The sequence below is a fragment of the Onychostruthus taczanowskii genome, unplaced genomic scaffold, assembly GCF_017590055.1.
Source record: "Onychostruthus taczanowskii isolate IOZ18803 unplaced genomic scaffold, ASM1759005v1 scaffold2, whole genome shotgun sequence".
Taxonomy (NCBI): domain Eukaryota; kingdom Metazoa; phylum Chordata; class Aves; order Passeriformes; family Passeridae; genus Onychostruthus; species Onychostruthus taczanowskii.
Window position 1 is genome coordinate 4,031,883 of NW_024499239.1, and position 23,876 is coordinate 4,055,758.

At 39.1% G+C, this 23,876-nt stretch overlaps 2 protein-coding genes across 4 annotated transcripts in view; one reads left to right on the plus strand and one right to left on the minus strand.

Annotated features, from left to right (window-relative positions):
* Nucleotides 1-9,860, plus strand: part of LNX1 (ligand of numb-protein X 1) — a 65,688-nt gene extending 55,828 nt beyond the window's left edge. The window contains exons 9-11 of the mRNA XM_041402630.1: nt 989-1,217; nt 7,988-8,146; nt 9,141-9,860. Coding sequence (XP_041258564.1) covers nt 989-1,217; nt 7,988-8,146; nt 9,141-9,276 — 524 coding nt within the window. The 3' untranslated portion in view covers nt 9,277-9,860. The remainder of the gene's footprint in view (nt 1-988; nt 1,218-7,987; nt 8,147-9,140) is intronic.
* An 876-nt stretch (nt 9,861-10,736) lies between these two features.
* FIP1L1 (factor interacting with PAPOLA and CPSF1) overlaps nt 10,737-23,876 on the minus strand; it is a 36,304-nt gene continuing 23,164 nt past the window's right edge. For 2 of the 3 annotated variants that reach the window (XM_041402625.1, XM_041402623.1), the window contains 6 exons: nt 23,374-23,400; nt 22,761-22,815; nt 21,686-21,741; nt 16,212-16,437; nt 11,800-11,937; nt 10,737-11,061 (listed from right to left, as the gene is read on the minus strand). In XM_041402625.1, coding sequence (XP_041258559.1) covers nt 10,914-11,061; nt 11,800-11,937; nt 16,212-16,437; nt 21,686-21,741; nt 22,761-22,815; nt 23,374-23,400 — 650 coding nt within the window. In that variant the 3' untranslated portion in view covers nt 10,737-10,913. The remainder of the gene's footprint in view (nt 11,062-11,799; nt 11,938-16,211; nt 16,438-21,685; nt 21,742-22,760; nt 22,816-23,373; nt 23,401-23,876) is intronic. The other variant, XM_041402624.1, reaches the window with a different exon arrangement.

Genomic DNA, 23,876 nt, shown 5'->3' on the forward strand with positions numbered 1-23,876 from the left:
CAAATTACCCCTTTCTTTCTGCTGGGAGATGACTACCTCTCAGTGGGATTTCCAAAAAGTATTCATCATGAGGCAGCATGGAAAACTCAGCCCAGTTAATTTGATAAAATTAGAAACAAATGAATATGTGATGTTATAATAGCACCGTAGGCCTCTGAGCAGCTCTTAGGCTGTTGTCCTTCTTATTGGGGACAGACCACAAGAAGAGGCTAATGCTCATTTGCAGCACCTGGACTGCCAGTGATACATCTCTGCCTGGAGAAGCATCCAGGCCAAGCACAGAGGGCACCCAGAAAAGCCCTGGCATGGGAGCCTGCTATGAAGGGTTGCAGAGCACTTGGCATTGAGGCTGCTTGCATGACATTAGTGATGTCCTTATTGTTCTTCCTGTAGTAATTGAGGTCATCTTTGCATTTTTCTCTGTGGCTGCTGTGCCTGTATTATAAATAAGGCATACGGAAAAATGGTTTGGCTTGCAGCCATTCAAACAGGCATTAATGTGAAAATAATAACATGTCATTCCACGAAGCAACCTAGGAAGAGCCAATTAGAGTGGCAGTCCTCTGCTAAGGGAGAGCTGGGAGAAAAAACATCACTGAGCTGTTGGGTTTCAAGCTTAGGATGAGTACAAATGTTGTTAGCTGGAAGTGGACTCCAGAGACCTGGATCAGTACTAGGCACCAGTACCAAAGCTTGTTGGTACAGCAGGACCCCAGCTGTTTGTTCAGCTCCAGATGCAGGACATGACGTGGAAAGAAACCAGGACAAATCCTCTGTCCAGCCACGCAAAAAGTTTCTGTGTACAGGAATCTTCCCTCATGCCTGTGGCATGTTTACTAGCATATGCTTCATTAAACAATAGGAAAAACAAAAAGCCTCGTCAGGCAGCCTGTTCTTGGCCATGGATTTGACTCACTTGTTTGTGGAGGTGGGGAGGGAATCCTGGAAACACTGCAGGGTTTTTTATCATCAGCTTTATTGGTCTCAGGTGACATCCTCCTGAACGTGAATGGGATTGATCTGACAGGAGTCAGCCGGAGTGAGGCTGTCGCCCTGCTGAAGAACACCAACTCCTCAGTGGTGCTCAAAGCCCTGGAGATGAGAGCATGTGAAGCCCAGGAGGAGCAGGGTCACCTACCATCCCCTGAGGACACACAGGTGACCTCCGAGAGCAGCGAGTGGTCACCGTCTTGGGTTATGTGGCTGGGGCTGCCACGGTAAGTCCACAGATTGCAACCTCTTGCTGAGGGGGAGTGGGAGGAAAGATTTGTATTTTCTGGCAATACTTTCTTTTGGCTTGATTCATTGCACTGACATCTTAATTAAATCCAGGTTCTGTCACTGGGTTGACTCTAAATACCTCCCTTTTGTAAATGGGTACGTGTACATGGCCAAATAGACATGCAGTTCCCCTCGCAAGGGAGGATAGGATGCTGAATTGTTTCAATCTTGTAAACATATCTGGCACTTAGGGAGTGAAAGGAAAATCTTACAGGGATACAGGAGCTTGCTGAACTGAAGTTTAGACTCAACCACCCTGCAGAAGGCAGATACCCCTCCTGCAACACTCAAGCTGCACAGCCCTTCTCCTTAGCCAAATCCAGCTGAATTGTTTGACTTTACCCAGATGTTGCAAAGTTCGTGCAGTTGGCCAGCATGTCCAAGTCACCTCTTTTAACCCCACCCCCGCCTGAAAGAAGTCCATTTGTCACACACAGGAAGCAGCTGTGTTGTCATTTCAGCAAGGATAATAAGAGCCACATAGCCCATCACTAAGCTCTCAGTGTGCATGGTGTAATACCTACAGCTTCCAGGACATTCCAGAAAGAATGAAATGAGGACACATTGTGAATCTGTGAATATGCAAAGCTGGGATCACAAAGTTGAAACTGACACTCAGTTTTAAGGAATGAAGGATTTATCTTTTAAGTTCCTCTTGACTGTACTCCTAATTCTGGCAGCAGTTCAGTGTCTCTCTTTTACAGGAGGGCAGGAAAAGATGGTCTGCAGAACAGGTGGGCTTTTCTCTAGGCACAGTTTCAGGACTCCTCTTCATTTCCTACTCTTGCATAACAAGTTTCGCTCTTTCTAGCTGGAGCCATTTTGAACTCATTCACCTTGCAGGAAGGTCTGCTGTGAGGGCCAGATGTTTTTCAGGGCTTGGTCTGACGCTAATGACTGTATAACATGTGCTGAAGCACTGCAAGAGCAAAAGGTGGGCTGTGTGTCTGTAACCCACAGGCAAAATGTTCCTCCTCCAGTGGGGAGGACTACATCTTTATATCTGTGAAAGAAAAGCAGTAAAAAGAAAATGCAATAAATGGTACCTTGCTACCCCAGGCAATGGTAAATTTTTCTCACTTAGTCTCTGAAGACAGGCAGGCCCAAGGAGATCCTCATTCCTGCTAACTTCTGCACTCCTGAGCTTGACCAGCACCACAGTGAAGGTACTAGAGCACGGGTAATGCTCTCAGTGAAGAGACAGCAACAGACCAGAGGCCTTATAGATACTGCAATCTGCGGTGCTGAGTCTTGCCTTCTATCACCATCCATTGCTAGATGGACTGAAACAATCACACCCTGCCTGTGCCAGCCCTTCATGGAGCTGCCTGAAGTTCCCAGTACCTTAGCATGGTAGAGGACCTGAAGAACAGAGCTCCACAGTACTGCAGGCTTGCACTCAAGAGTTCACATCAGTCAGTTCCACTTTGCAGTTTGGCAGTAAAATGAGTTTTCCTGTTTTAGAAACAGTTTCTGAGTTCACTTCAGCCTTCCTCCTCTGAAGGCTGCATGTGTGAAGGCATTCCAGCTCTTTTCGTCTGAAGGAAAATCAGCCCCGGTGTCAGCAAGGCTGAAGACAAGAGCTCATTGTAACTCTATCCCCAGCTGTGAGGCCGTGCACAGAGCACAGCACGGCCCTTCTCCTTCAAAGAGACATGGGGACATTGGTATGCTGAGTGGGGACGCTGCTCTGGACATCAGACTAGCGCCTGGGACAGGGACCAGTGCGCGTTAGATGTGACAGTAACAAAGGTGCTCTGTTTTCTTCCTGGAGCTGATTGGCTGAGTAGGGGCACAAGAGGATCAGGTTTGGGATTGCTCACTAGGTATTAGCAGACCCTTCAGTCTTCCCAAGCATAACTGTGCTCACTCACTCATTGTTCTGATTCTCCAGGGCCCACATCAGATGTCTGAAAGTCCTTCAACAAGTTCTCTCACAAGGATGTGTATCGTGTTAACTCATTGTGCTCCAGGCTGAGCATTTAACCTTTCTCTGGCTTTCAGTTTGCTTTTGGCAAGGATCACATCTCACTAGGTCCCAAGATATTGTCAGCAGTCTCATGACATTTTCCAGGCTGTTAGAGAAAATTTTACTCTGTCTAAATAGATGTCTGACAGGTCCATCTTGAAAAAAGTGCCTGAAGGGCAATTATGGGGCAAAATGTTGAAGAATCACCTACTTTAATTAAAAAAATTTACTAGAAGGACTGTTCCAAGATTTATGAGTCTAAAAATGTTTGCTACAGCTAACAGAAAAGCACAAGTGTTAAAATCATTATTATGCAGGATCATGAAAAGTACTTGGGAAGATGAGCAAGAAGGGGCACACCTATATGAGACAAACTGAACAAATAGAAAAGGCAGTAAAACTGGTAGGCCAGGAACAGGCATAGTTTAAAAAGAGGAAGCTGGATAGTAGATTATTTAAATTCTTTAGAGAAAGGAAAGATGTGGCTCAAGCCAAGCCTTGGCAGTGCAGTGTGTGTATCTGTTCACAGCAAGCAAGGTGGGGTGTTCAGAGGCAGCTTGACCTCACAATTTAGAGTGGGATGTTCAGGCTCAGGAAACTGAGGGGACAGGAGAGTCTTTCCTTTGTTCCAAATCCATGAAATTTTGAGGAAAATCCTGTGAATGGTACCACAAAATGTGCTGAGTTGAACTAAACACTAGAGCATATCTACAGACTTCTGTCCATGATCAATGAAGTAGAAAGCAGGCTAACATTAATAATAGTTACAAGATGCAAAGTAGCTTACTGTAAATACCTGATTTTCAACACTACAACAGAACTCTTCATTTCCCAGGGACTGCATGCATATTACAGAGATGGGTACAGACAAGAGACACAAATATTGAGAATTAGGGAGCTATATAACTTTTCTGCATGAAGTTGGTAGCAGCAGAATCAGACAAGTTATCTGATCCCTTGCACCAAAGCTCAAAGACTTGGAAAAGCCATCCTGCTAATTTAGCATTTGTGGATCTCACTTAAATTTTGTCCTTTTCTTGCAAGATCTTAGAATTGGGCTTTCCCACTTTTGTATGGCTTAATAATACATAAACAGCTCCTCTGTCCTTTCTGTAGTACGATCCAATATGTGGTGGTTATAAAATATGTGCACATGTGCATCTGACATCTGTCAAAACTTGGCCTGCACACAAGCGGAGGGGTTGCGGCTGGGCGGCGGGAGGAAACAGTGATGCAGGGCCTTAAGCATTCTCGCCCCAAGTCTTATTTCAGGGTAGCTAATTTAATTGTTTGTTGTTTAGGAAGACAGAATGCCTTTATTGGTAGAGGGACATGTTGTTGTGAAGCATGCACAAAGGAAATAACGGGGAACAGCTGGCAAAGAGCATTTCCCCAGCTCTGTGATGCTGCTTTTACCGTTGCTTGTTTTCCTGCTCTCCTTTCTTTGCTCTCCTCACATTTCCTTCCCTCAGCTAGTACTTAGAATACTTTCTAGATCGTCCTGTCATAACATTTACAAACATTAGTACTTCACGCAAGTGCTTTTCTTCATCTGTAAAGTGAGATGAGAAAGAGACAAGGTGGCCAAAGTCATTCTGCAAACCTGGAGTAGAACAAGTTGTAAAACATGAAATTGGGACAGAAACACCTCCAAAGTAACTCGGTCTAGGCTGTAGAACACTGGTGGAAACAATTCTCAAAGATTACTTATTTGGCTGCCATTTGTGTACTGTAATGGGGAGGGAGGAGAGAGTTATTCTTTTCATAGCTGTTAGTGCTGAAATCCTCCTGCAGTTGGTCTGGTTTTCATTCCTAGAGCATAAGGCTACTTGTGCTTTATGAAAATCAGCAGGGAATTGCACATTTAACTACTTGAAAACAGGCTTTTCTTAAAAACTTTTAAATTCCTTATGCATCAGTAACTGATGCTTAGTTGTATTGCTCAAGGTAGGACCGTGTGGCTAGACACTGTATATCCCTCAATCTTGTATCTGAGGCAGGTTCACACATAAATTATTCCTTATCCTCATCTTCTGGAGTATTTAATGACAAAGGCTGAAGACTGTGAGCTGCTGTCTTCCAAGGAGATGGTTCTCCTTAGACCAGTTGCAGTTTAGTGGGTTATGGGTATGGTTTAGTGGGTTATGTTTTGACTGGGTCAAAACACCCGGACTGGGGCTTTCATTATCACAGAAACATGAGCTACTCAAACGCACTAAGCGCTTTCATATTGTTTTATCTTTTCTCCATGGTACTTTGTAGCTTGTCTTTATGATTAAACAGCCCTAAAAGAATGGACTCCCTTTGGGCTGCTCTTGGCTTAGGCAGAGCAGGCATCTCTGCTTAGGCACAGAAATCTTTGGAGCAAGCAGTACCTGCATTCCATACAGCTCAGCTTTGCCTGCCAGCATTTTTCACAGCCGTGGCAGCGCTGAACAGCACTGATGCGCTGTCATGCCTATACCTCTGTCCCACAGGATGGAGATTAGAAAACATTGAATTAAAAGGCATAAACACGTCCTAGACACTCCTATTCTTTTAAGAGTCAGTCTCTAGCTATGGCTGTCATGATGGGTTGGACCTGCCTGCACCAACACCCGCAGGAGGGTGAGTGAAAAGGAGAAGAGTGAGTAAACTCATTGGTCAATAGACAAGGAAATCCCTCACTCATTATTGTCATGGCCAAAGCAGACTTGGCTTTCATAACTGAAAACATTTAATTACCAGTTTGGGTATGGGGAACCCAAGAAGACCATCTTGTCAATATTTTGTGAAAAGGGGAGAAAAGGGGGTTTCCCAAACTGACCATCACACCAGCACCTCTTCTCCTGACTTCCATGTCTCCACTGCATTCTTGTCAGAGCAGGTTACACCCAGTCCCTTTGGTGAGGCAAAAGGCAGAGCAGGGTCTTGGAGTCACAACTGTGTGGTTGCTCTCTGCTGCTCCTTGGTTTTTATGTGTTTTCTGTGCTCTGGCAGAGAGAACAATCCTAATGCTTTTATGCTGTGTCTATTTTACTTAAATTTATCATACACTTTGACAGCAAATATATAATTATGCTTTCTGGACTGATGGAGACCATGCAACTAATAACTTTATAGATTGCATGTAGAGAATGCACATTCTGTGCTTGGTGTGCTTGGCTTCACTGCCTTTTATCCTCCCGTCCTTACCTGCTTGCCTACTGTTCTATGGCATTAGGATTTAGCTGATTACCTTTCAATTTCAGGAATGTGCTCCTTAAGGCAGTGAGGGTAGCACTGGGCAGCAGAGACCTCTGTCCCAACATCAACACTGAATTACAGCACTAAGGGCTGGATCCTGGCACTACTTGGTCATGACCTTGATAAGTACCATCAAACATAGAGGGTTTAAGTGATTTAGCACATTGAAGAAGTCCACAGACGGTAAAGTAATAATGCCTGGCTGCTGAGGAAGAAGCAAATGTCACCTGTTTCTTACATTAGCAAGCAGTGAATTCTTGTGCAAATATTACAAACGTACCATCCTGGCAGCAGGTGAATATTTGTAGGCCCTGGGGGACTAATCTAGTGTTACTGCTGTGAAAGACAGCAAATGCACTATTTAAAATACAATTTTTAAAACTAGGCATGTCAGTCTTTAACATAAAGGCTATTTATCCTCCTATAGAAGTGTCAGGTGCTTCCTAGAAACCTAAAAAGTCTCTGAATAGAGCTTGTAACAGTTACCTGCTGTAGGTCAGCCTATATTTTAAGATTTGGAGTAGCAAATATATTTATAGTCATTCAGAAATTTCAGTCATTCCTGGGGACACCACTAAGGATAAGATGGTAAAGTATTATGGAGAGAAATTTTTATCACTCACTCTCTAACAAATTGAACTAATTTGGTTTAAAAAAAAAAAAAAAAAGGAAACAAATTAATGTACTCAGAGCATTAGGCAACATTTAAGAGCCTAATAACACTATTCTTAGTTCTCCCCTATTCCTAGTTTTTGAACCTAGGCTTTGATGAGCATAACAGTATCATAAAATACATTCAAAAGACAAATGGAGATGCAGATTTCAGTTCTCTTACTACAAAATCTTGTATTAATCATTATAGTAAGGACAAGCTATCTTCTTAAGAGCAGACTCAGTACTCCAAAGCACTGACTCACATGCACAAGTTTCTCTCATCTTCCATGCTGTGACTTATCAGGTTACTCAAAAAGAAAAGCTCAGGATCCCTAATTCTACTAATTTTGTCTTTGTGTAATCTGTCATTTTTGTAGTCGTTCAATTTGCCTTCAAATTATTACACTTTGACATGCACCACAGTAGTAAGTGCCTGAGCACTTGGACATAATTAATCACACACAGGCTCATATCTGGAAGATAAACAAGTCGTTGGGGTGTGCAAGGTAGAAGAAACACAGCTTTTTGAATTGCTGATTTACAAACATGAAATCCAGGCTTAAGTGCGTTTCTCCATCACATCAACCAGAGCATTTGCATAATTCCTACCCTATACAAGAAACTTCTTTAACGCTCAAGCCCAAGACTAATTTTACTTTTGGGATAACCGGTTATCTGGATGTAACAGGAAAGCAGTACTACAGGAACAGAAGAGAACTGTAGGTGCTTAATACAGTGGAAATATGGCACTATTTTAAAAAACAGTGTATGGGTCCATGAAAAGGCAGATTCATTATTAGTGGTTCATCAGAATCTAAAGTTAACTATAAGACATTTAATTAAACTGGTTTATTTCAGATATTTGTACAGCTGCAAAGAAATTGTATTACGAAGAAATACATCTGGAAGTCTTGGCTTCAGCATCGTAGGAGGTTATGAAGAACATACTGGGAACAAACCATTCTTTATCAAATCCATTGTTGGGGGAACACCAGCATATAATGATGGCAGAATTAGGTAATGATTACTATCTTTAAAAAGTAGCATTTCAGTAAGTTCTTCTTCTGGTTAACTTGTGGGAGTTTTTAAAAAACATGTTTTCATTAAGATGGGGGAAGGACTCACTGATACAGAAGTAGCTCTGGGAGATATGAAAACAGGACACAGGTAGCCTGAAATTTAACAGATCTGCCCTCATAGCAGAATGTTTTCGCATGTCTAGCAATCTACTAGTATGTAAGTTAAAAGAAGAGTCAGTTTGATCTCTGGGGTGGTACAAAGCATGCCAGCACAGAGATTTCCCACATCTCCAGTTCTAAACACCCCAACCAAACACCTTCCCTGCAAACACCAATACACTTGAAGAGAGTAAATGCACAATTATGGCACAAACTTACATCAATTAACAAGGCTTAAAAGGTGCAGTTGTTCAGAACATGGATCATTCTAGTATCTAAAGCTGGAAAGGGACTTTTTACAAGGGTATGTAGAGCAGGACAGGGGACAATGGCTTTAAACTGAAAGACAGTAGTTTTAGACTGATATCAAAAAGAAATTATTTCATGTGAGGTTTGTGAAACTCTGGAACAGGTTGCCCAGAGTTGTGCATGCCTTCTCCATATTCAAGGACAGGTTGGCTTGGCTTTGAGCAACCAGGTCTAGTAGAAGGTGTCCCTGGCCAGAGCAAGGATTGGAACAGGATTATCTTTGAAGTCCCTTCAACTGAAGCCCTTCTATGATTCTGTGATGATTCATCAGAATGAACATCAGAAGAACTATATCATGTTTTCCTTCAAATACGTCTCAATAATTATATATTTGTAAGAAACCCAAACAAGTGAAGTATTTTCATGTGCTTTATTCCCACATTCATGAACAGTAGTTAGCCACATAAGGAACCATAATACTCATTTCTACCCTTCCCCCAGCTTAAGGATGTGCTTTGGCATTTGAAAACATTTAAGATAAGCAGTCACCTCGTTTAATTGTTGTCTTGCATTTATCTTTTCAGATGCGGTGACATCCTCCTTGCTGTCAATGGCAGGAACACATCCGGAATGATGCATGCCTGCTTGGCAAGGATGCTCAAAGAACTAAAAGGAAAAATTACTCTCACAATTGTGTCCTGGCCTGGCACATTTTTATAAAACAAGTCTTCATGGAGAGTATGACAAGTATCTTAACATGGGGAAAACATTTTAAAAAAAGGAACACCAGTCTTTGCTTTTTTGGGGAGTAAAGTATGTATTTATAAAGAAAAGGTTTGTGAAATTTCAACCCGCATGTCAAGAAAAGTCAAGTTTAGGCAAAACAGTGACACCCGTCAGAAAATCACTTCAGAGTGATCCAAGCTACAGACTTAAGTCCTTCCTTCCCTGTGTTCTTAGGGGTTTTTTGTTGTTTTTTTTTTATACATTCCTATATATCTATTTAATGCATAATAATAACAATAATAATGATGAAATGGAAGGAGCAACAGCTTCTGCTCACCCACTTTATTTTGATTTACAAAAAGAAAACCTTGAGCAACCTTATGGAAATATCTCTTGCAATTTTTCTAGTTGCAATAATCAGGTGAAGGTTTTTATCCAACACATTAACAGCACTTTGATTATGTGTACCTTTTCATGGTCAGCATGAAGCTGGTATTTTCAAGACTTTCAAGTACTATTTGTTAGTCTGTAAAACTGTGAATGAAATTTCTAAAATAATTAAAAATAATTGTAACTGTGTACTTGTACAGACATTATTTTCATCCAAAACCAAATTACCTCGATTCCCTGATTTGTTCTGATTAATAATATTAAATCTGGGATTTTTATATAGAGATTACTTTTAAGGAAATACACTGCACCCTGCTAACGCCATCAAGTAAGTCTTTTGAATAGCAGTAAAATTTTTGTGGGACTGCCTTATCAATCACACTTGATACTGTTCTGCATGAAGTAAATCTGAAAGTGATGATGGTCTTATATGTCTTTTAAAATAGTCCTTTGTCTTTCTCTGCAAATTACTCATGTTCCACAGTCTTGTTTTTATCTCACAAGCTTGCAGTGGGAAGAGGATATGTTTGTTAATCTTTATCATGTTAAGGGCAGCTGTTCCCCTAGAACAAAGACTAAAATGAACTCTCTCTTAAGCCACTGAAAAGCAGCAGGGACGATTATCCAGCTTAATTCATCCTTATGCACCCACACAAACCAGACATAATTACCAAGTGTATCATCACCATGCTCAGTGTTCCATCCAACTAAGAACAATCGGCACCTTTCCCACTTTCCCTAGGTTTTTCTTTGCTTCACATTATTACAAGTCTTTTGAAGAGCCTGCAGTTCCTGTGTGTCCCTGTAGTAAAGGACGACCTTTCCAAAAATGTCTCCAAAAGCTAAACCCACACTGTTCCAGATGTTGGGTATATAAAAAAATGAATGTACACTGTTTCTAAAGTCAGTAAAAGAATGACCTTCCCGTTGGCTTATGAAAAAAGGAGACAATTTAATACAAAGAATTTAAGCCCTACTTATATTGTAAGAGCATAAGCCTCTAGATGTAAGATGTTTTTTCACTGTTTCACTGTTTCTTAAAAGACAAAGTCAGTCCAAGAATCTTAACATGAAAAATTCGTTCTTTTATTTTCAAAAAAAACCAAAGTAACCTTTGATTTCAAACTAACAGAACAAGATTAAGAGCAAATTATTATAATTCCCAGAAAAATAACAAGATTTATAGTAATCTATTTCTGGCACTAATATATATGCAAGTAGGCAAAAAAAATCACACAAGCCTATTCCACAGGGGCAGCTTCAGTGTTTTCCTGTTCAGGAGCAGGTTCACCACTGGCTTCTTTTCCTTCTTTGCTTCTTTTGGACTTCTTGTGTTTGTGCCTTCTGTGGCTATCCCCTTCTTCACTGTCGTGACGACGTCTGCTGTTACTAAATAGAGAGAAAACATGCCTCAAACGCTTGACACTTCAGGCCCTATTTCATTACAAAGTACCAAAAAAACAGCTTCTGCATTCATATTTGAAAACTGGCATCTGCTCCCAGCTCAGAGTTTTTGGATGTCAGTGCAGAACTGAATTTTTCCTGGAATGGAACATACATCTATCCATCCTGTACTTTTTGGGGGAAAAATAGAATGCTTTTTCCCATTTGCAACCCATATTCTAATAGCAATACGTTTAACAATGTCATGCACCTATTGGCATTCCTTAATAATTTGACATTCTTGTTAACCCCATTTTCTGGACTTAACTTTTATTTCTAACTTAAAATGGATCAGGTAAAACAATTTCTATCAAGTGACTGTGAAGACTATTTTACTTACTGAGAATGACTGTTGAGTTGTTCTGTTCATGCTGCTGAATGTCAGCTTCATTCCATCCCTTTCTGACTCACCATTTTTACCCTTCTTTCCCCAGTGTCCTAATTTCTGTTCACATACCGACTGTCACTCAATACGAGGTTACCCAGGGTCAGTATTGCTTCTTGTCTGTCCATGTTTTATATGGCAGACTCGTTCCAAGTAGCACATTCGAGTGTTTACAGTCTTTCCACAAAACTCCTGTTTGTTTGTGGTTCTTTTAAAAGTTTACTTCTTTTTTTCTTTCTTTTTTTTTTTTTTAAACTGGGCAAGTCTTTCATATCCTATTAAAAAAAGAGAAATCAAACCTTCGAGATGACTTGTGTCGAGTCTCTTCTTTCTCTCTGTGTCTCCTGTCTCTGTGTCTGTCTTCTTTCTCTCTGCTTGTCCTATGGCGGTCGTAGCCCCTCTCTGCATAGTCTCTGTATCTGTAGCGTTCTTCATCACTGATTCAGAAAGAAGAGATTTTCAGGACAGTAAGACCAAGCAGTTTAACAATAACAAGCTAGATGTCAGGAAAATCTTAATATTGCTTCTGGGTGTCTACATGAGTTCCAGCGCTTAAAGGACAATAAAGTTCTTCATGTTATACATTAGACTTGTGCAGTTAATGAAGTTTTGAAAGGAAATTGTTCATTAAAAATGGAAGAAAAAAGAATACAACAGTGCCTCATTAAGTTTATATATGAGTTACCAAGCTGTTAGCTTGAACCTGTATTTAACTGTGAAGGAAATACAATCCTACATAAACTTGAGTAATGTTTTCGGATCAGAGTTTGAAACATTCAACACTTATCAGCACACTTTTGGACTATTATACAATTTGGGTAAATTAGATTTTGGTACAGTTATCTATTTCCTTACACTTGCTTCAAAAAAAGGAAACACTAAGCACAAAGAGTAAAATATAGGAAACGTTTTGGGCTGCTTTTGAAATTAGTTTTTCTCCAGTGCTAGTGCTGTCTGTACTCCCACTTCTCTCTTGAATTTCCATGAAATGCTGCCCTGCCACAATGCTGGTAAAAACCCATAAGTAACAGAGGTTAGACAAGAATTCAAAGGCTTTACTTAAACACATATTTTCATATTTTGACTTGATGAAAAGGGCAGTTCTAAGAGTTTACTAAAATCTAAAAAAAAAAAAAAAAAAAAAAAAAAAAAAAAAAAAACATGAAAAGAAAGAAAAGAAGAAGAGAACGCTGTCCATTGTTAGCCAATACAACTCCAATGGTAAATTAGCATAGCTTAAAAAGGCATGATCATTTCATAAGTTCTCTACTAAGAAAATGCTACTCAGCATCATTTAACAGTGCAACTTCAATACAAATTAACTTAGTGTAATTATTAACACAGCACGTGAAACCTCCTCTAACCACAGTTTGGGAGATCCCCACCAAGTCCTAAAGAAAGGCACAATGTAACCAGTCTTTCTAAAGAAGTAAGATCAGTAACAATTTAGATACTGTGGACCTAATGACAGGCAAGTGTTTCTGTCTCTGCCAACATTTACCAGGAAAGAAAGTATCTTCCTGAGGTCCCTGCAGCAGCAGAAGGGATCAGACGGATCACACAGGGAGAACAGCTCAAGCCTAATGAGATTTCTCACGTCCTGGAGCAGTGAGAACTGAGATCAACCCCATTTTACCTGCCACAACTTGAATCCTCTGGCCATTTCCCAAGTGAGGATATTACATTAATGATTATTACAGCTACACATGAAAACTCACTGAAAAAGGGGAACACCTGAAGCAACAGCAATAGTCTTTTTATGAAACCCTGTATGGTTACATCATTAAGCAAATGCCAGTAATTAGTAATTTAAGACACTGTAGAGAAGCATTAACCATACCATAGAAAATTCTGCTTTTCTAAGGGACATGAAAAATATTCACACATCAAAACCAGGAAAACTACAGCTACATCTACTGAACTCAAAATTATGATTTGCCACTAATACAGCTTCATTGATTTTATAATGCATTTATAACCTCAGACCTGAGAGTAAGCTGATTGAATCCTGAAAAGCACGTTTGTGATCAAATGGCACAAAAACTGAGGTTGGAAGGTATGAGTGGAGGTCATCAGGACCAAACCCCAGCTAAAGCAGGGCCATCAGGACCAGCTGACCAGTACCATGTCCGGACAGCTTCAGGATATCTCCACGGATGGAGCCTCCCCAGCCTCTCTGTGCAACTGCAGTTTCCTCCCATATCTGATATTGCTTCACAAAACTAATATTTTGATGATCAGTATCTAATTAAATAGTTAAAATGTGAATGCCTACCACTAACTTCTGATAAGCTCGCCATGAGAAATAGGATGGCTACTTGTAGACTTACGGCTTGGTTTCAAAGATGAGATCCAAAGCCCTTAATGGTAACTCACACTCTGCATTTGTTCTGTCACCCAATTATTTTAAAACACTCTAGAAAAGGTTAAAAATATTACTGCTACTCCTTTTAAACCTTATTTTGGCAAACTACTAAAGAACCACGACAGCTTGTAAGTGTGTCTGATGAAAATAAACAACTTCTCTAAGTAAAGCAAAAAATCAGTTTGCCAAGACCAGTGTATTGGGAGCTTTCAGGAACACTCTAATGCTGCTCAATGCTTCTGACCTTTATTGCACATTGGTCGTGGAGTCTCATTCAGTTTGTTGACCACCAGGACACCAAATCCTGTAAAGCTGCAATGCAGCCAGGCAGACCCTCATCTGCTCTTCTGCATGAGTATTAAGTTCTAGGACCTCAGAAACACAGTTACTGGAGTTTGTTTTTCTGGGGTTTTTTTTGGGTTTTTTAAATTTTTCAAATTGCTGAGGAAGAACCACAATGCAGTAACATATCAATCAAATTCCAATGTCTGCATTTTTAGTGGTAACTAATTGACTTGAAACTAACAAAATAAAACCAAAACAAAACAAAAAAACCCAACCAAACAAAATAAAGTCCCAACCTTTGCAGAAGGGAAACAGTCCAAAAATAATGGCATCTTCTCAAGGGGGCAGACTGAGATGCATTGTAAAAATGCAGACTTTTCTCTGAGGATAGCACGGTAAAAGCAGAACAGAACATAAAGGCAGATGAAAGCTCATTTTTTAAACCACATTTTGGTTATAATAGAATAAAAAGAATCCTATTTTCCTATAATTTTAAGAAATGTTGTAACAAAAACACATGCTCTTCATCTGGAAAACAACTGCTGAAAGCATTGAAAATGGTAATTTCTGAGCAGTAAAATGCTAAACCTGATGCTTACGACAAATCCCACCAAAGTACCACTCGATCAAAGTTTAAACAAAGGGAATATAAATAAAAGCTATAAATCTGTGCAGTCTTTAAAATAGTTCACGTTCTCTTCCTCACAGTTCCATTGATTTTATTTTTGTAAGTGCACAGTATTGAAAATAAACCTTCTTAAGAAACATTATATCTGCATGTTCTTTCTTAAGCTTCTCACCTCTTCTGTGATTCCCAAACCAACTTATCCCAGTTAAGGGCCTCCCATTTTCTTATACAGCCATGTGGCAACAGCTTTGCTACAGATGGTGGATAATTTAGTCACATAAAAAAGTCAAGGCCTGCTCTTCCCCCTCTTTTACAGATAACTCTGGCAGCAGCACAGAGATTTCTTGAGGCCTGGAAGCTATTAAGGTTCATTTCAAGCACCCATGAATGACCAGGGCTCTTTCTGGCCTTCAATCAAGCTGTCTGAGAAACAGATGTTTAGATAGGTCTTCAGCCCTCAGACACTGACCCTGGAACAAAGCACATGCCCACAGGAGAGGACATCACCACCACACCAGCACACATGCAAAATCCCCCAGCCTGCACCCAGTTTGGGTCTTCAGCTAACAATCATCATGCAAAAATGTCATCTCTCAGCCGCAGTAAAGTTGACTCTCAGTGCTCTCCCTCTAGCTTAAAATCATTAGTTAAAAACAAGCTGCCTAACAGCTAACATATATATTCTGCAAAAATTTAAACTTAATAATGAACACTGAGAAAAGCGTCAGATATTTACCCCAAAAAGCTTATCTGCTAACAAGCAGAGGGAATTTAGAAAAATCTGGCTAACCAATAGACGTCTGTTCTATGAAGTCATAGTGAGCTCAGTATTAAGTGCTTTGTTAGCATATGAACCACAGAACAGTTGCAGCTTTTTTTAAAAAGCAATTAGAATGCTGAATAAATTTATCTGACATGATTTTCATCATCTAAATCAAAGTTCTTGACCTTGAAATAATAGTTTTAAATATGAGAGATTATTATCCAGCCACTTTTAACAACCGTATTAACCATTTTAGTAGGTATTTAATTCCATTAATTAAGGTCAAATGTTGCAACACATTGCTTTTTGTACCAAATTGACAACTAAAATTCATTTGGTACTTCTATAGATTTTTCTGTAGATTTTTTTCTAAACCTACTGATGTCAAAAAGAGATGGATATTTCAGATATTCTCAAGACTTAAATCACCTTTAACCTGTAAAGCTCTATGACCAATTTGGATGTATACTGTCCTTTTTTTCTGCTTCTGTTTTACATGTGGAAATTTAGAATTCTAGTTTCCAAGGGAAAAGGGCGAATGTGAGGAAGCAACATCACCCAGCTCTTTGGGATACACAGCAGAACACTAAATTTGAATGTTGAAGTACCCTGTTTAACAGAGACAAGGGTTTTGAGCAGAGCTACAGCACGTTTAGGACAGTGCACTGACCTGTTGAACGCACTTGAAGACGGACTGTGATCTCGGTCCCTTTCCCTGTCTCTGGTACGGTCTCGATCTCTGTCTCGGTCCCGGTCCCGGTCGCGATCCCGATCTCGGGATCTCTCTCTCTCACGTTCCCTATCCTTCTCTCTTCGTGCATAGTAATCCCACTGTTTGCTGGTGTCCAGAAGACTAGACCATGAGGGTGCAGAACCTGCAGGGTGTGGAAAGGTGACTAAAGAAAGAGATGTAGTTATTAGAAAGAACAAAATCAAATATCATATGGAAACTAATGCATGAAAACACATTTGTCAGTTTCCTCCAATTACATTTTTTAATCTTCCCCTTTCACTTAGTCCTAAGCAAACACTGCATTTTTTCCAGAATTATTACAAAAGCTTCTGGCACTCATTTAAATACTTCCTATGAGGACATACAGAACCAGGGTACGTACCCCGAAGACTGTCTAAACACTTTTGGGGAAAAAGAAATTGTGCAAATACTTGCTCAGAGAATCTGATTCTATGTGGTCAAATGGCTTTATTTTTGGGGAACAACAAAACAAAAACAACCAGAAAATAAAACTGCCTTTGCAACTCAGGTGCTCTGAAAATATAGTTCAGAAAAAGGACACTTCCAGTCTTGTAGTTAAATACTATTATTTTTATCTCTTGTACTTCAAAATCATTGTATTTAAAATATGATGTTAGCTATGAAGTTCTCATTCACTAATTTATATTCTATAGTATGTTTTGTCAGACTTTTCTGATTACAGATGTAAAAGGGACTTAAGAAATAAATTCACCCTGGGGAGAAGAAATAATGCTCCCACTTGTGCTCTGTAAGATAGCATTTATGAATACTCAGCACAAACACTAATACCACTAAAATGTAACAGTTTAAGAAAATCAGGCATAGTCTTACTCTAGAAGTGACATGTTAAGATGATAAGAAGGAAGTCTTAACACAGTCTCCCAACCCTTTTTAGATAGCTAGCAGTGGGGAGAAGGAATGCTTCTCCACTGCTTTTTGCCAACTTCAGCGTAATACAGAACTGCTGTTTTTAATGCCCCAATTGTTCTGTCCTGCCCTCCCTCGCCAGAAGTCCCGTGAACACATCCTGTAAAGGAAAAACAAGGGCTGAGTATTTAGCTGGAAACAGCACTCTCTAGCGGACTTACAGTACTGAGGACTTCTCCCTTTCTGCTTATCTGCCTTGCTAGCTTTCCTAACTTTCAATAAATCGTTTGTTTTGAGCTCCACTTCATCATCTATAATATGAGAACAATATTTAATTGGCTTCCTGGTGTCACAAAGAGATTAACAGTACCTTTAACATAAATATCTACTGAACAATGAAAAGTGTGTTACTGGTGCTGTATTTAATACTGCTGAATTATAAAACCAATGTCTTCTGCTGACAGCTATGTTCAGACTGCCTTGCCTGTAACGTCTGGGGTATGCCTGCCCCAGAAAGCTTTGGCAGAAGCTTAAAAGAGCAGTTTGCCAAGCATCCAGAGGAGGAATACAAAAGACCTTTAGAGCAGGCAGTGGAGCATGAAAAAACACTTCATTGTTAAAATACATTTGCAATGAAAAGTATTATAATTCCTTAAAAAAACATTTATACAAGGTTTTGCCTCTAATAAAATGCTTGACACTGTTTAACTTCAGGTCTACAAGCAAAATGAAGGGTTAACAGATAAAAATGTCCTAATACAATATTATGCTGCTCATTATGCTGCCAAGACCTGAAATTCGTTGAAGGAAAGCAGCCAGAAATAGCAGAAAAACCAGCTGGACTTGCCACTATGTCAACAACACACGTATGGTACATGAGACACTGGCTGTCAGTGTATTCTGATCTAAAGTTTAAACTTAAACTCAACTTTAAATGTATACTACAAACCAATTATTAATGGTAGTACAAACTTTTACAATAAATTTTGGGATACTCCATCATATCTTGAGTAACTCTCATCAGACAGAAGTATTTCTCTCCAGTAACATGAGATAAAACAGTGATTTGACACACCACATATTTTTATATCTAGATTTTCACCAGAAATTATTCACAACACACAAGAAGCTTACTTTCTAGTATGAACTGGTGTTCTGTTTTTACTACACTGAATGAAATGATTTGTCACTTCTGGATTATTCCAATAATTTCTACAAGAAGGAAGACGCTTCAAAAATTTAACTCTGATTTTATTTTTGTAACAGGAAGAGCGCTTTGAATAATTACTAGTTTTGGAGACATGAGCCCAGTTTTGGAGATACTTTAAAAACTTAAAGCTTCATGGCATAAAGCAAACTATTTAATGCTTCTTGCTTGTGCCTCAAAAAATACTGACTCTTAAACTGTTTCTGTAATGTTAAATGCCTTGCAAGTTCCTAAGATTTAAAGAACATTTAGAGCACAGACCAGAGAACTACCGGAGGAAAAAGCAAACAAGCATATGATGGAAGGTGCTTCAGTGACTGATCAAATGCAGCTCAAGCAAAGCCAAAGATATGATGGCAGAGGTAGCACTGAATTGTGAAGGATTTATGTTCAAGTGGACTAAACCACATTGATGTGGTGGAAGAGCACAAAAACAAAACAGACATTCTTGAAGTTGTAAGTTATTACTTTACTATGTAACCCTCCTAATGGGTCTGCAATTGGAAACCCAACTGACAACAAGAGAAGATACATCAAAGCATGAGCTGAGGAATTTGAATAGGCAGAAGAAGGGCTAGTACCTTAATCAAGACTGGTACTTTTTGCAATGTGTTGCATTTGCATACCTTCCCCTGCAATTTTGACAAAGCTAGGAAATGCACAGACTGTCGAAGAAGACAACAGGCTGGAGATTCAATGCTATCATCCAAAGCAACTATTAAATAAATATACTTAGTGACTGCAAATCGCAGTGATATCTGCGCACTGTGGAGCTCTCAATATCCCCAAGTTCTGATTCACAGAGAGCACTGTTAAACACTGACCAGTGATCATACTGCACAACAGGGACTGTGACAGTATGATGCTCACTAGGAAAATATTTTTCACTAAGAGATGAGCAACAGTGATAAATTGCCACTGAGTCTCTACAGATTCAAAAATCCCTATGACACAGACAGCTTTGAGACAGACAATTGCTTTGTGCAGCAAATATGAAAGCTTTTGCTGCAACAGGGATACAAGGTACACTGGAAGCACACTGGGAAGACAGGAGTGGATTGTACTCCTTCGTCTCCATAATTATATAAAGGCAAATAATATTTTAATCCTGCTGAAGAAGTTAAAATTCAATGTTGGTATGATCAAGGTAACAGTCATCCTTTAGAACTGGTGCTGCAACAACACAAGCATGCCATCATCTCTAAAGGTCAACATGAAACTTGGAAATATTCTTATGTCCCTGACAATATTTGACAGAATAGAAAATTTTAACAAAAGAGACACCAAAGTGAAAAATATTCTACACTGGAGAGTATGTAACAGATGCCACATACACACGTTAGTATGTGGTAGTAAGTCTGCTTTCCTTAACATACTCTGCATGGCTTTAGTTGTACATCTCAGGTTTTACCTTTTTGCTAAAGCACAATTAAATTACTGCTAAAAAAGAAGTCTAAAGTGTAATTATTTTTCAAGAATTCTTGAAAACATAACAAGCTTCCAATACATGAAAGCAAACATTTGACAACTCATGAGGATCCTTACAACGTCAACAAAGTACTGCTTGTTACTCCACGAACTGCTACAACTTCAAGAAATTGCAAGCCAGTACAAAATGCCATTTGGTATACCCATGCTTAAGACTTTGGAACATTTGGGAAAGACTTGCTGAATATTTGATCTGTGCTGAACATCACACATCTCAGAAACAGACAAAACTTTCCCTACAATTTCTCCTCTCACCACCTAGGGTTCAAAGGAGCAAGGCAACAGAATTTAGGCGAAAAAAAGGCACTAGGCATGGGGGCAGGATTGCAGATGTACTGAAGGCAGAGGTAGCGACTGGCAACACACAAGGTCCTGCATCTGAGGGAGGGCAGTCCTCAGTGTTGGTACAAACTGGTGATGAACTGATTCAAAGCAACTCTGCAGAGAAGGGCTTGGGGATACTGGTGGGCAAACATTAAACACATGCCAGCATTGTGAGTTTGCAGCCCTGGAAGCCACTCGGATCCTGGCTGCATCCAAAAGGAAGAGTGGTGAACAGCTTGAGGGAGGTGATTCTTTGTGTGTCCTTGTGAGACCCCATCTGGAGCATTGCATCCAGCTCTGGAGACCCCAGTACAACAAAGATATGTTACAGCAGGTTCAGAGGAGGACCACCAAAAATTATCAGAGAGCAGGAACATCTCTCCTATGTTGTTCAGGTTACTCATCCTGGAGGAGAGAAGGCTCTAGGCACACCTTATTGTGGCTTTTCAATACTGCAAAGGGACTTATAAGAAAGAAAGATGGAGAGATACCTTTTACCAGAGCCTGTAGTGACAGGACAAGGGGCTAAGGTTTTACTCTGAAAAATGGCAGGTTTAGATTGGACATAAGAGAGAAATTCTTTATGATGATGGTGGTGGGGCACAGGTTGCCCCGAGAAGTGGGGATGCCCAACCATTAGAAGTGTTCAAGGCCAGGTTGGACAGGACTTTGAGTAAACTCATCCAGTGAAAGGTATTCTTGCCCATGGCAGGGAGGCTTGAAATAGATAATTTTTGATTATTCCTTCCAAGCCAAATCATTTTATAATTCTATGCACTTTATCTTCTTATTTTCTCCTCTTCTTATTTTCTCCTTTGGGTCAAGAAGCTAGGTAACAGTTCTAAACTCAGCATATATTCTGTGGATGACCATTTGATGGCACATGATGAAGCTTTTAGTTTAGTTCACTCTTATTTCACTTTCACTGAAAAAAAACATGAAGTCAAGTTTTCAGCATTTTCCCCCATAACAGTAATTTAAAAACAAAACAAAAAAAAAAACCAAAAACCAAAAAACAAACAAACAAACAAACAAAAAGACAAAGAAGACAGACTTTGCAATAGTATAGCTGAAGGTTATAGTGTCTTAGACAAATCGTTTTTCAAAGGAGAGGCACATCATCAGGATTTCTGAATGACTGCTTTTAGTAATTAAAATTCTGATGATATGTCAACAGTACTTGTTTTCCTGCTCTGAAATCCATGAAAAATTCTCCCTGACTTGCAGCCCATATTATGGTATATAATGCTTCAAAATAACGGTTCTGCAAAAGCAGCTGGAAAAGATATCCAGTATATAAATTAATAAGCAAAACAATAGCATTTACCAATAGCAGTTAAATTTGCAGCAGCATGTAGCTATTTACAATGGTCAGCAATGAGCTTTCATAATGAAATACTGACAAGACTTGTTTAGTTTTCTAGCTAAAATCCTCGTAAGTGTATCAAACAATTTGGTATCACACTGGTCAAAATCCTCAAAGCCAGAAAGCTTGGTTACTTACCACTGCCATAGGAAAATGCACGAACAGGACGACCATCATAGCCAGAAGAATGTCCACTGTGGAACACACATGCAAAACCAGTGTCAGCATGTTAAAGATACATGTTAAAACTCAGCTTTAGCACCAAAGCCACCTCCTTCAATAAACAGATACATATTTATAATATATACATTATATACAATACATAGAATCAGAAGCAGCACTTATTCACAGCAACTGTCAGTACAAAGTAATACATTTACTTAAATGCACATATGATGTATTAAGTTAGGATTTTTTCCTCAATTAAATAATATGAAGATTTTCTCAGATTTTCCATCATCCTCCCATATCATGTATTTTAACAGAATTTTCAACTTCAAAGGAACAGTTGTGTGCATCTTCCTCCAGTGAGATCCAGAGGACTGACAAGAGGCTTTTACCATCTTAAGTGAGTTTTGTATGTAACCTGGTTTTGGCCTCCAGCAAAATACAAATATTTCTCAAGGACTGCACTAGCTAACCTTTTTCCTCCTTTTATATATTTATACCTAGATATACAAATATATGTATGCATATACATATAAAAACGGTATTGAAAAATTCCTAGCCTAACAGGTTAGGCCTGTTACAACTGAAGACTTAGAACAGAATATAAATACAAATTTGGATTCTGTGGAACTCTCGCACTTCTTATAGTTTATGAGGGTCTGAATATGTGCTCAAATTTTTGTGTACATCTATAACAAAGGATATGACAGCTGAAAAGTATACAGATCACATAAATAAGCCTTCAGAGTACCAAGGAATCATTCCCTTAGGTCTTGGCATTGATTTACTATCAAAACTGTAACTAATTTCGTATTTTGATACTGTGTCATAACTAAACTAGTAGGTGGCCAAGTAACCTACTCAAAGAATATACTGAGAGGTGAGACTAGTAACATTTCTGTAAAATTACTGTAAACATCTGAAGCTGTCTCCCCTTTTCCAGATGTATATCCATAAAACACTGGGCAATGCAAGAGTATTATTCATTTATTTCATTTACAGAATACTGATAGATTGCTTAGTAAGATTTCAAACAGATAATCACCTGTCTATCGTGGGTATGAGGGAAGGTGGAGGACCGCCAGGTGGTGGTGGAAAACCTGTAACAATAAATTGGATAAGGAGGGGAGAAAGTAAAAATCTATCACCCATAAACACATAAAAGAACTAGGCTAAGCATACCACGGCAAACAAATTCCAGAGAGAATAATGAAAAATTGTTTCCACGTAAATGGGTTTTATTTTGCAAGACTTAGAACTACTTTTCAGCTTGACAAAGACAAAACATGAAGCATATATTATCAGTGCTTCAAATTAAAACGTTATCATTCTTAAAAATACGATGATGTAAAAGCATGGACAAATTCTAACAACACTCAATAAACAACAATCAAAACTATTTACTGCATAGCTGAGAAAAAAATATTTTAAAGAAGGAAATATACATCTAGAAAACTGGCTGATTAGGTCCAATAGTCAACAGCATTTTCATACAATTTCTCTTCTGCCCAGCATCAACATAACTGAGTCTACATATACACATATAGTTTAGCACACATAACCCTGTATCTATAAAATTGAAAGAAGTTGCTAAGTTGCACATCAGTTAAGTTTTCATCTCTTAACCAAATGTGGAAATAAAATCTAAGCAAATTTACCTGGTGGTGGCACTGTTATTGGTATACCTAAAAAGACAACAAATATCAGTTACAGTAATAGTTTCTTATCTGTAGATCTAAAACCAGATTGAGCTTTCACTACATACATGTTCAAGAAGAATGACAACATATTTTCTGTGTCTTTAGGTCAAGATGTCACATTAATATTGACTGTTAAAATTTTATACAAGCCTTGTGAAATCTAGCTTTTGATTTAAATTCCTACACTTTAAGATCGTATTTATTTACAGGCAAAACCAGTGAAGAGTGACTCTGGGTCTCAAGGTTAGAACTAAATTTGTAATTCTAAAATGCTTAGTATACAGAAGGAAAGCAACATCCCATAGACTACATTTGCTTTGTTTTACAATCCATGGAAGGAAATGCAATTGGCCCCTGACCTTCAATAGCCTGGCACAGGAAACAGTAGGTCCGCATGAACAAAGAATTCAGGCAGCAGTAAGCAATACAGATGTCTGAGCCAATGCTATGACACTGCAGTT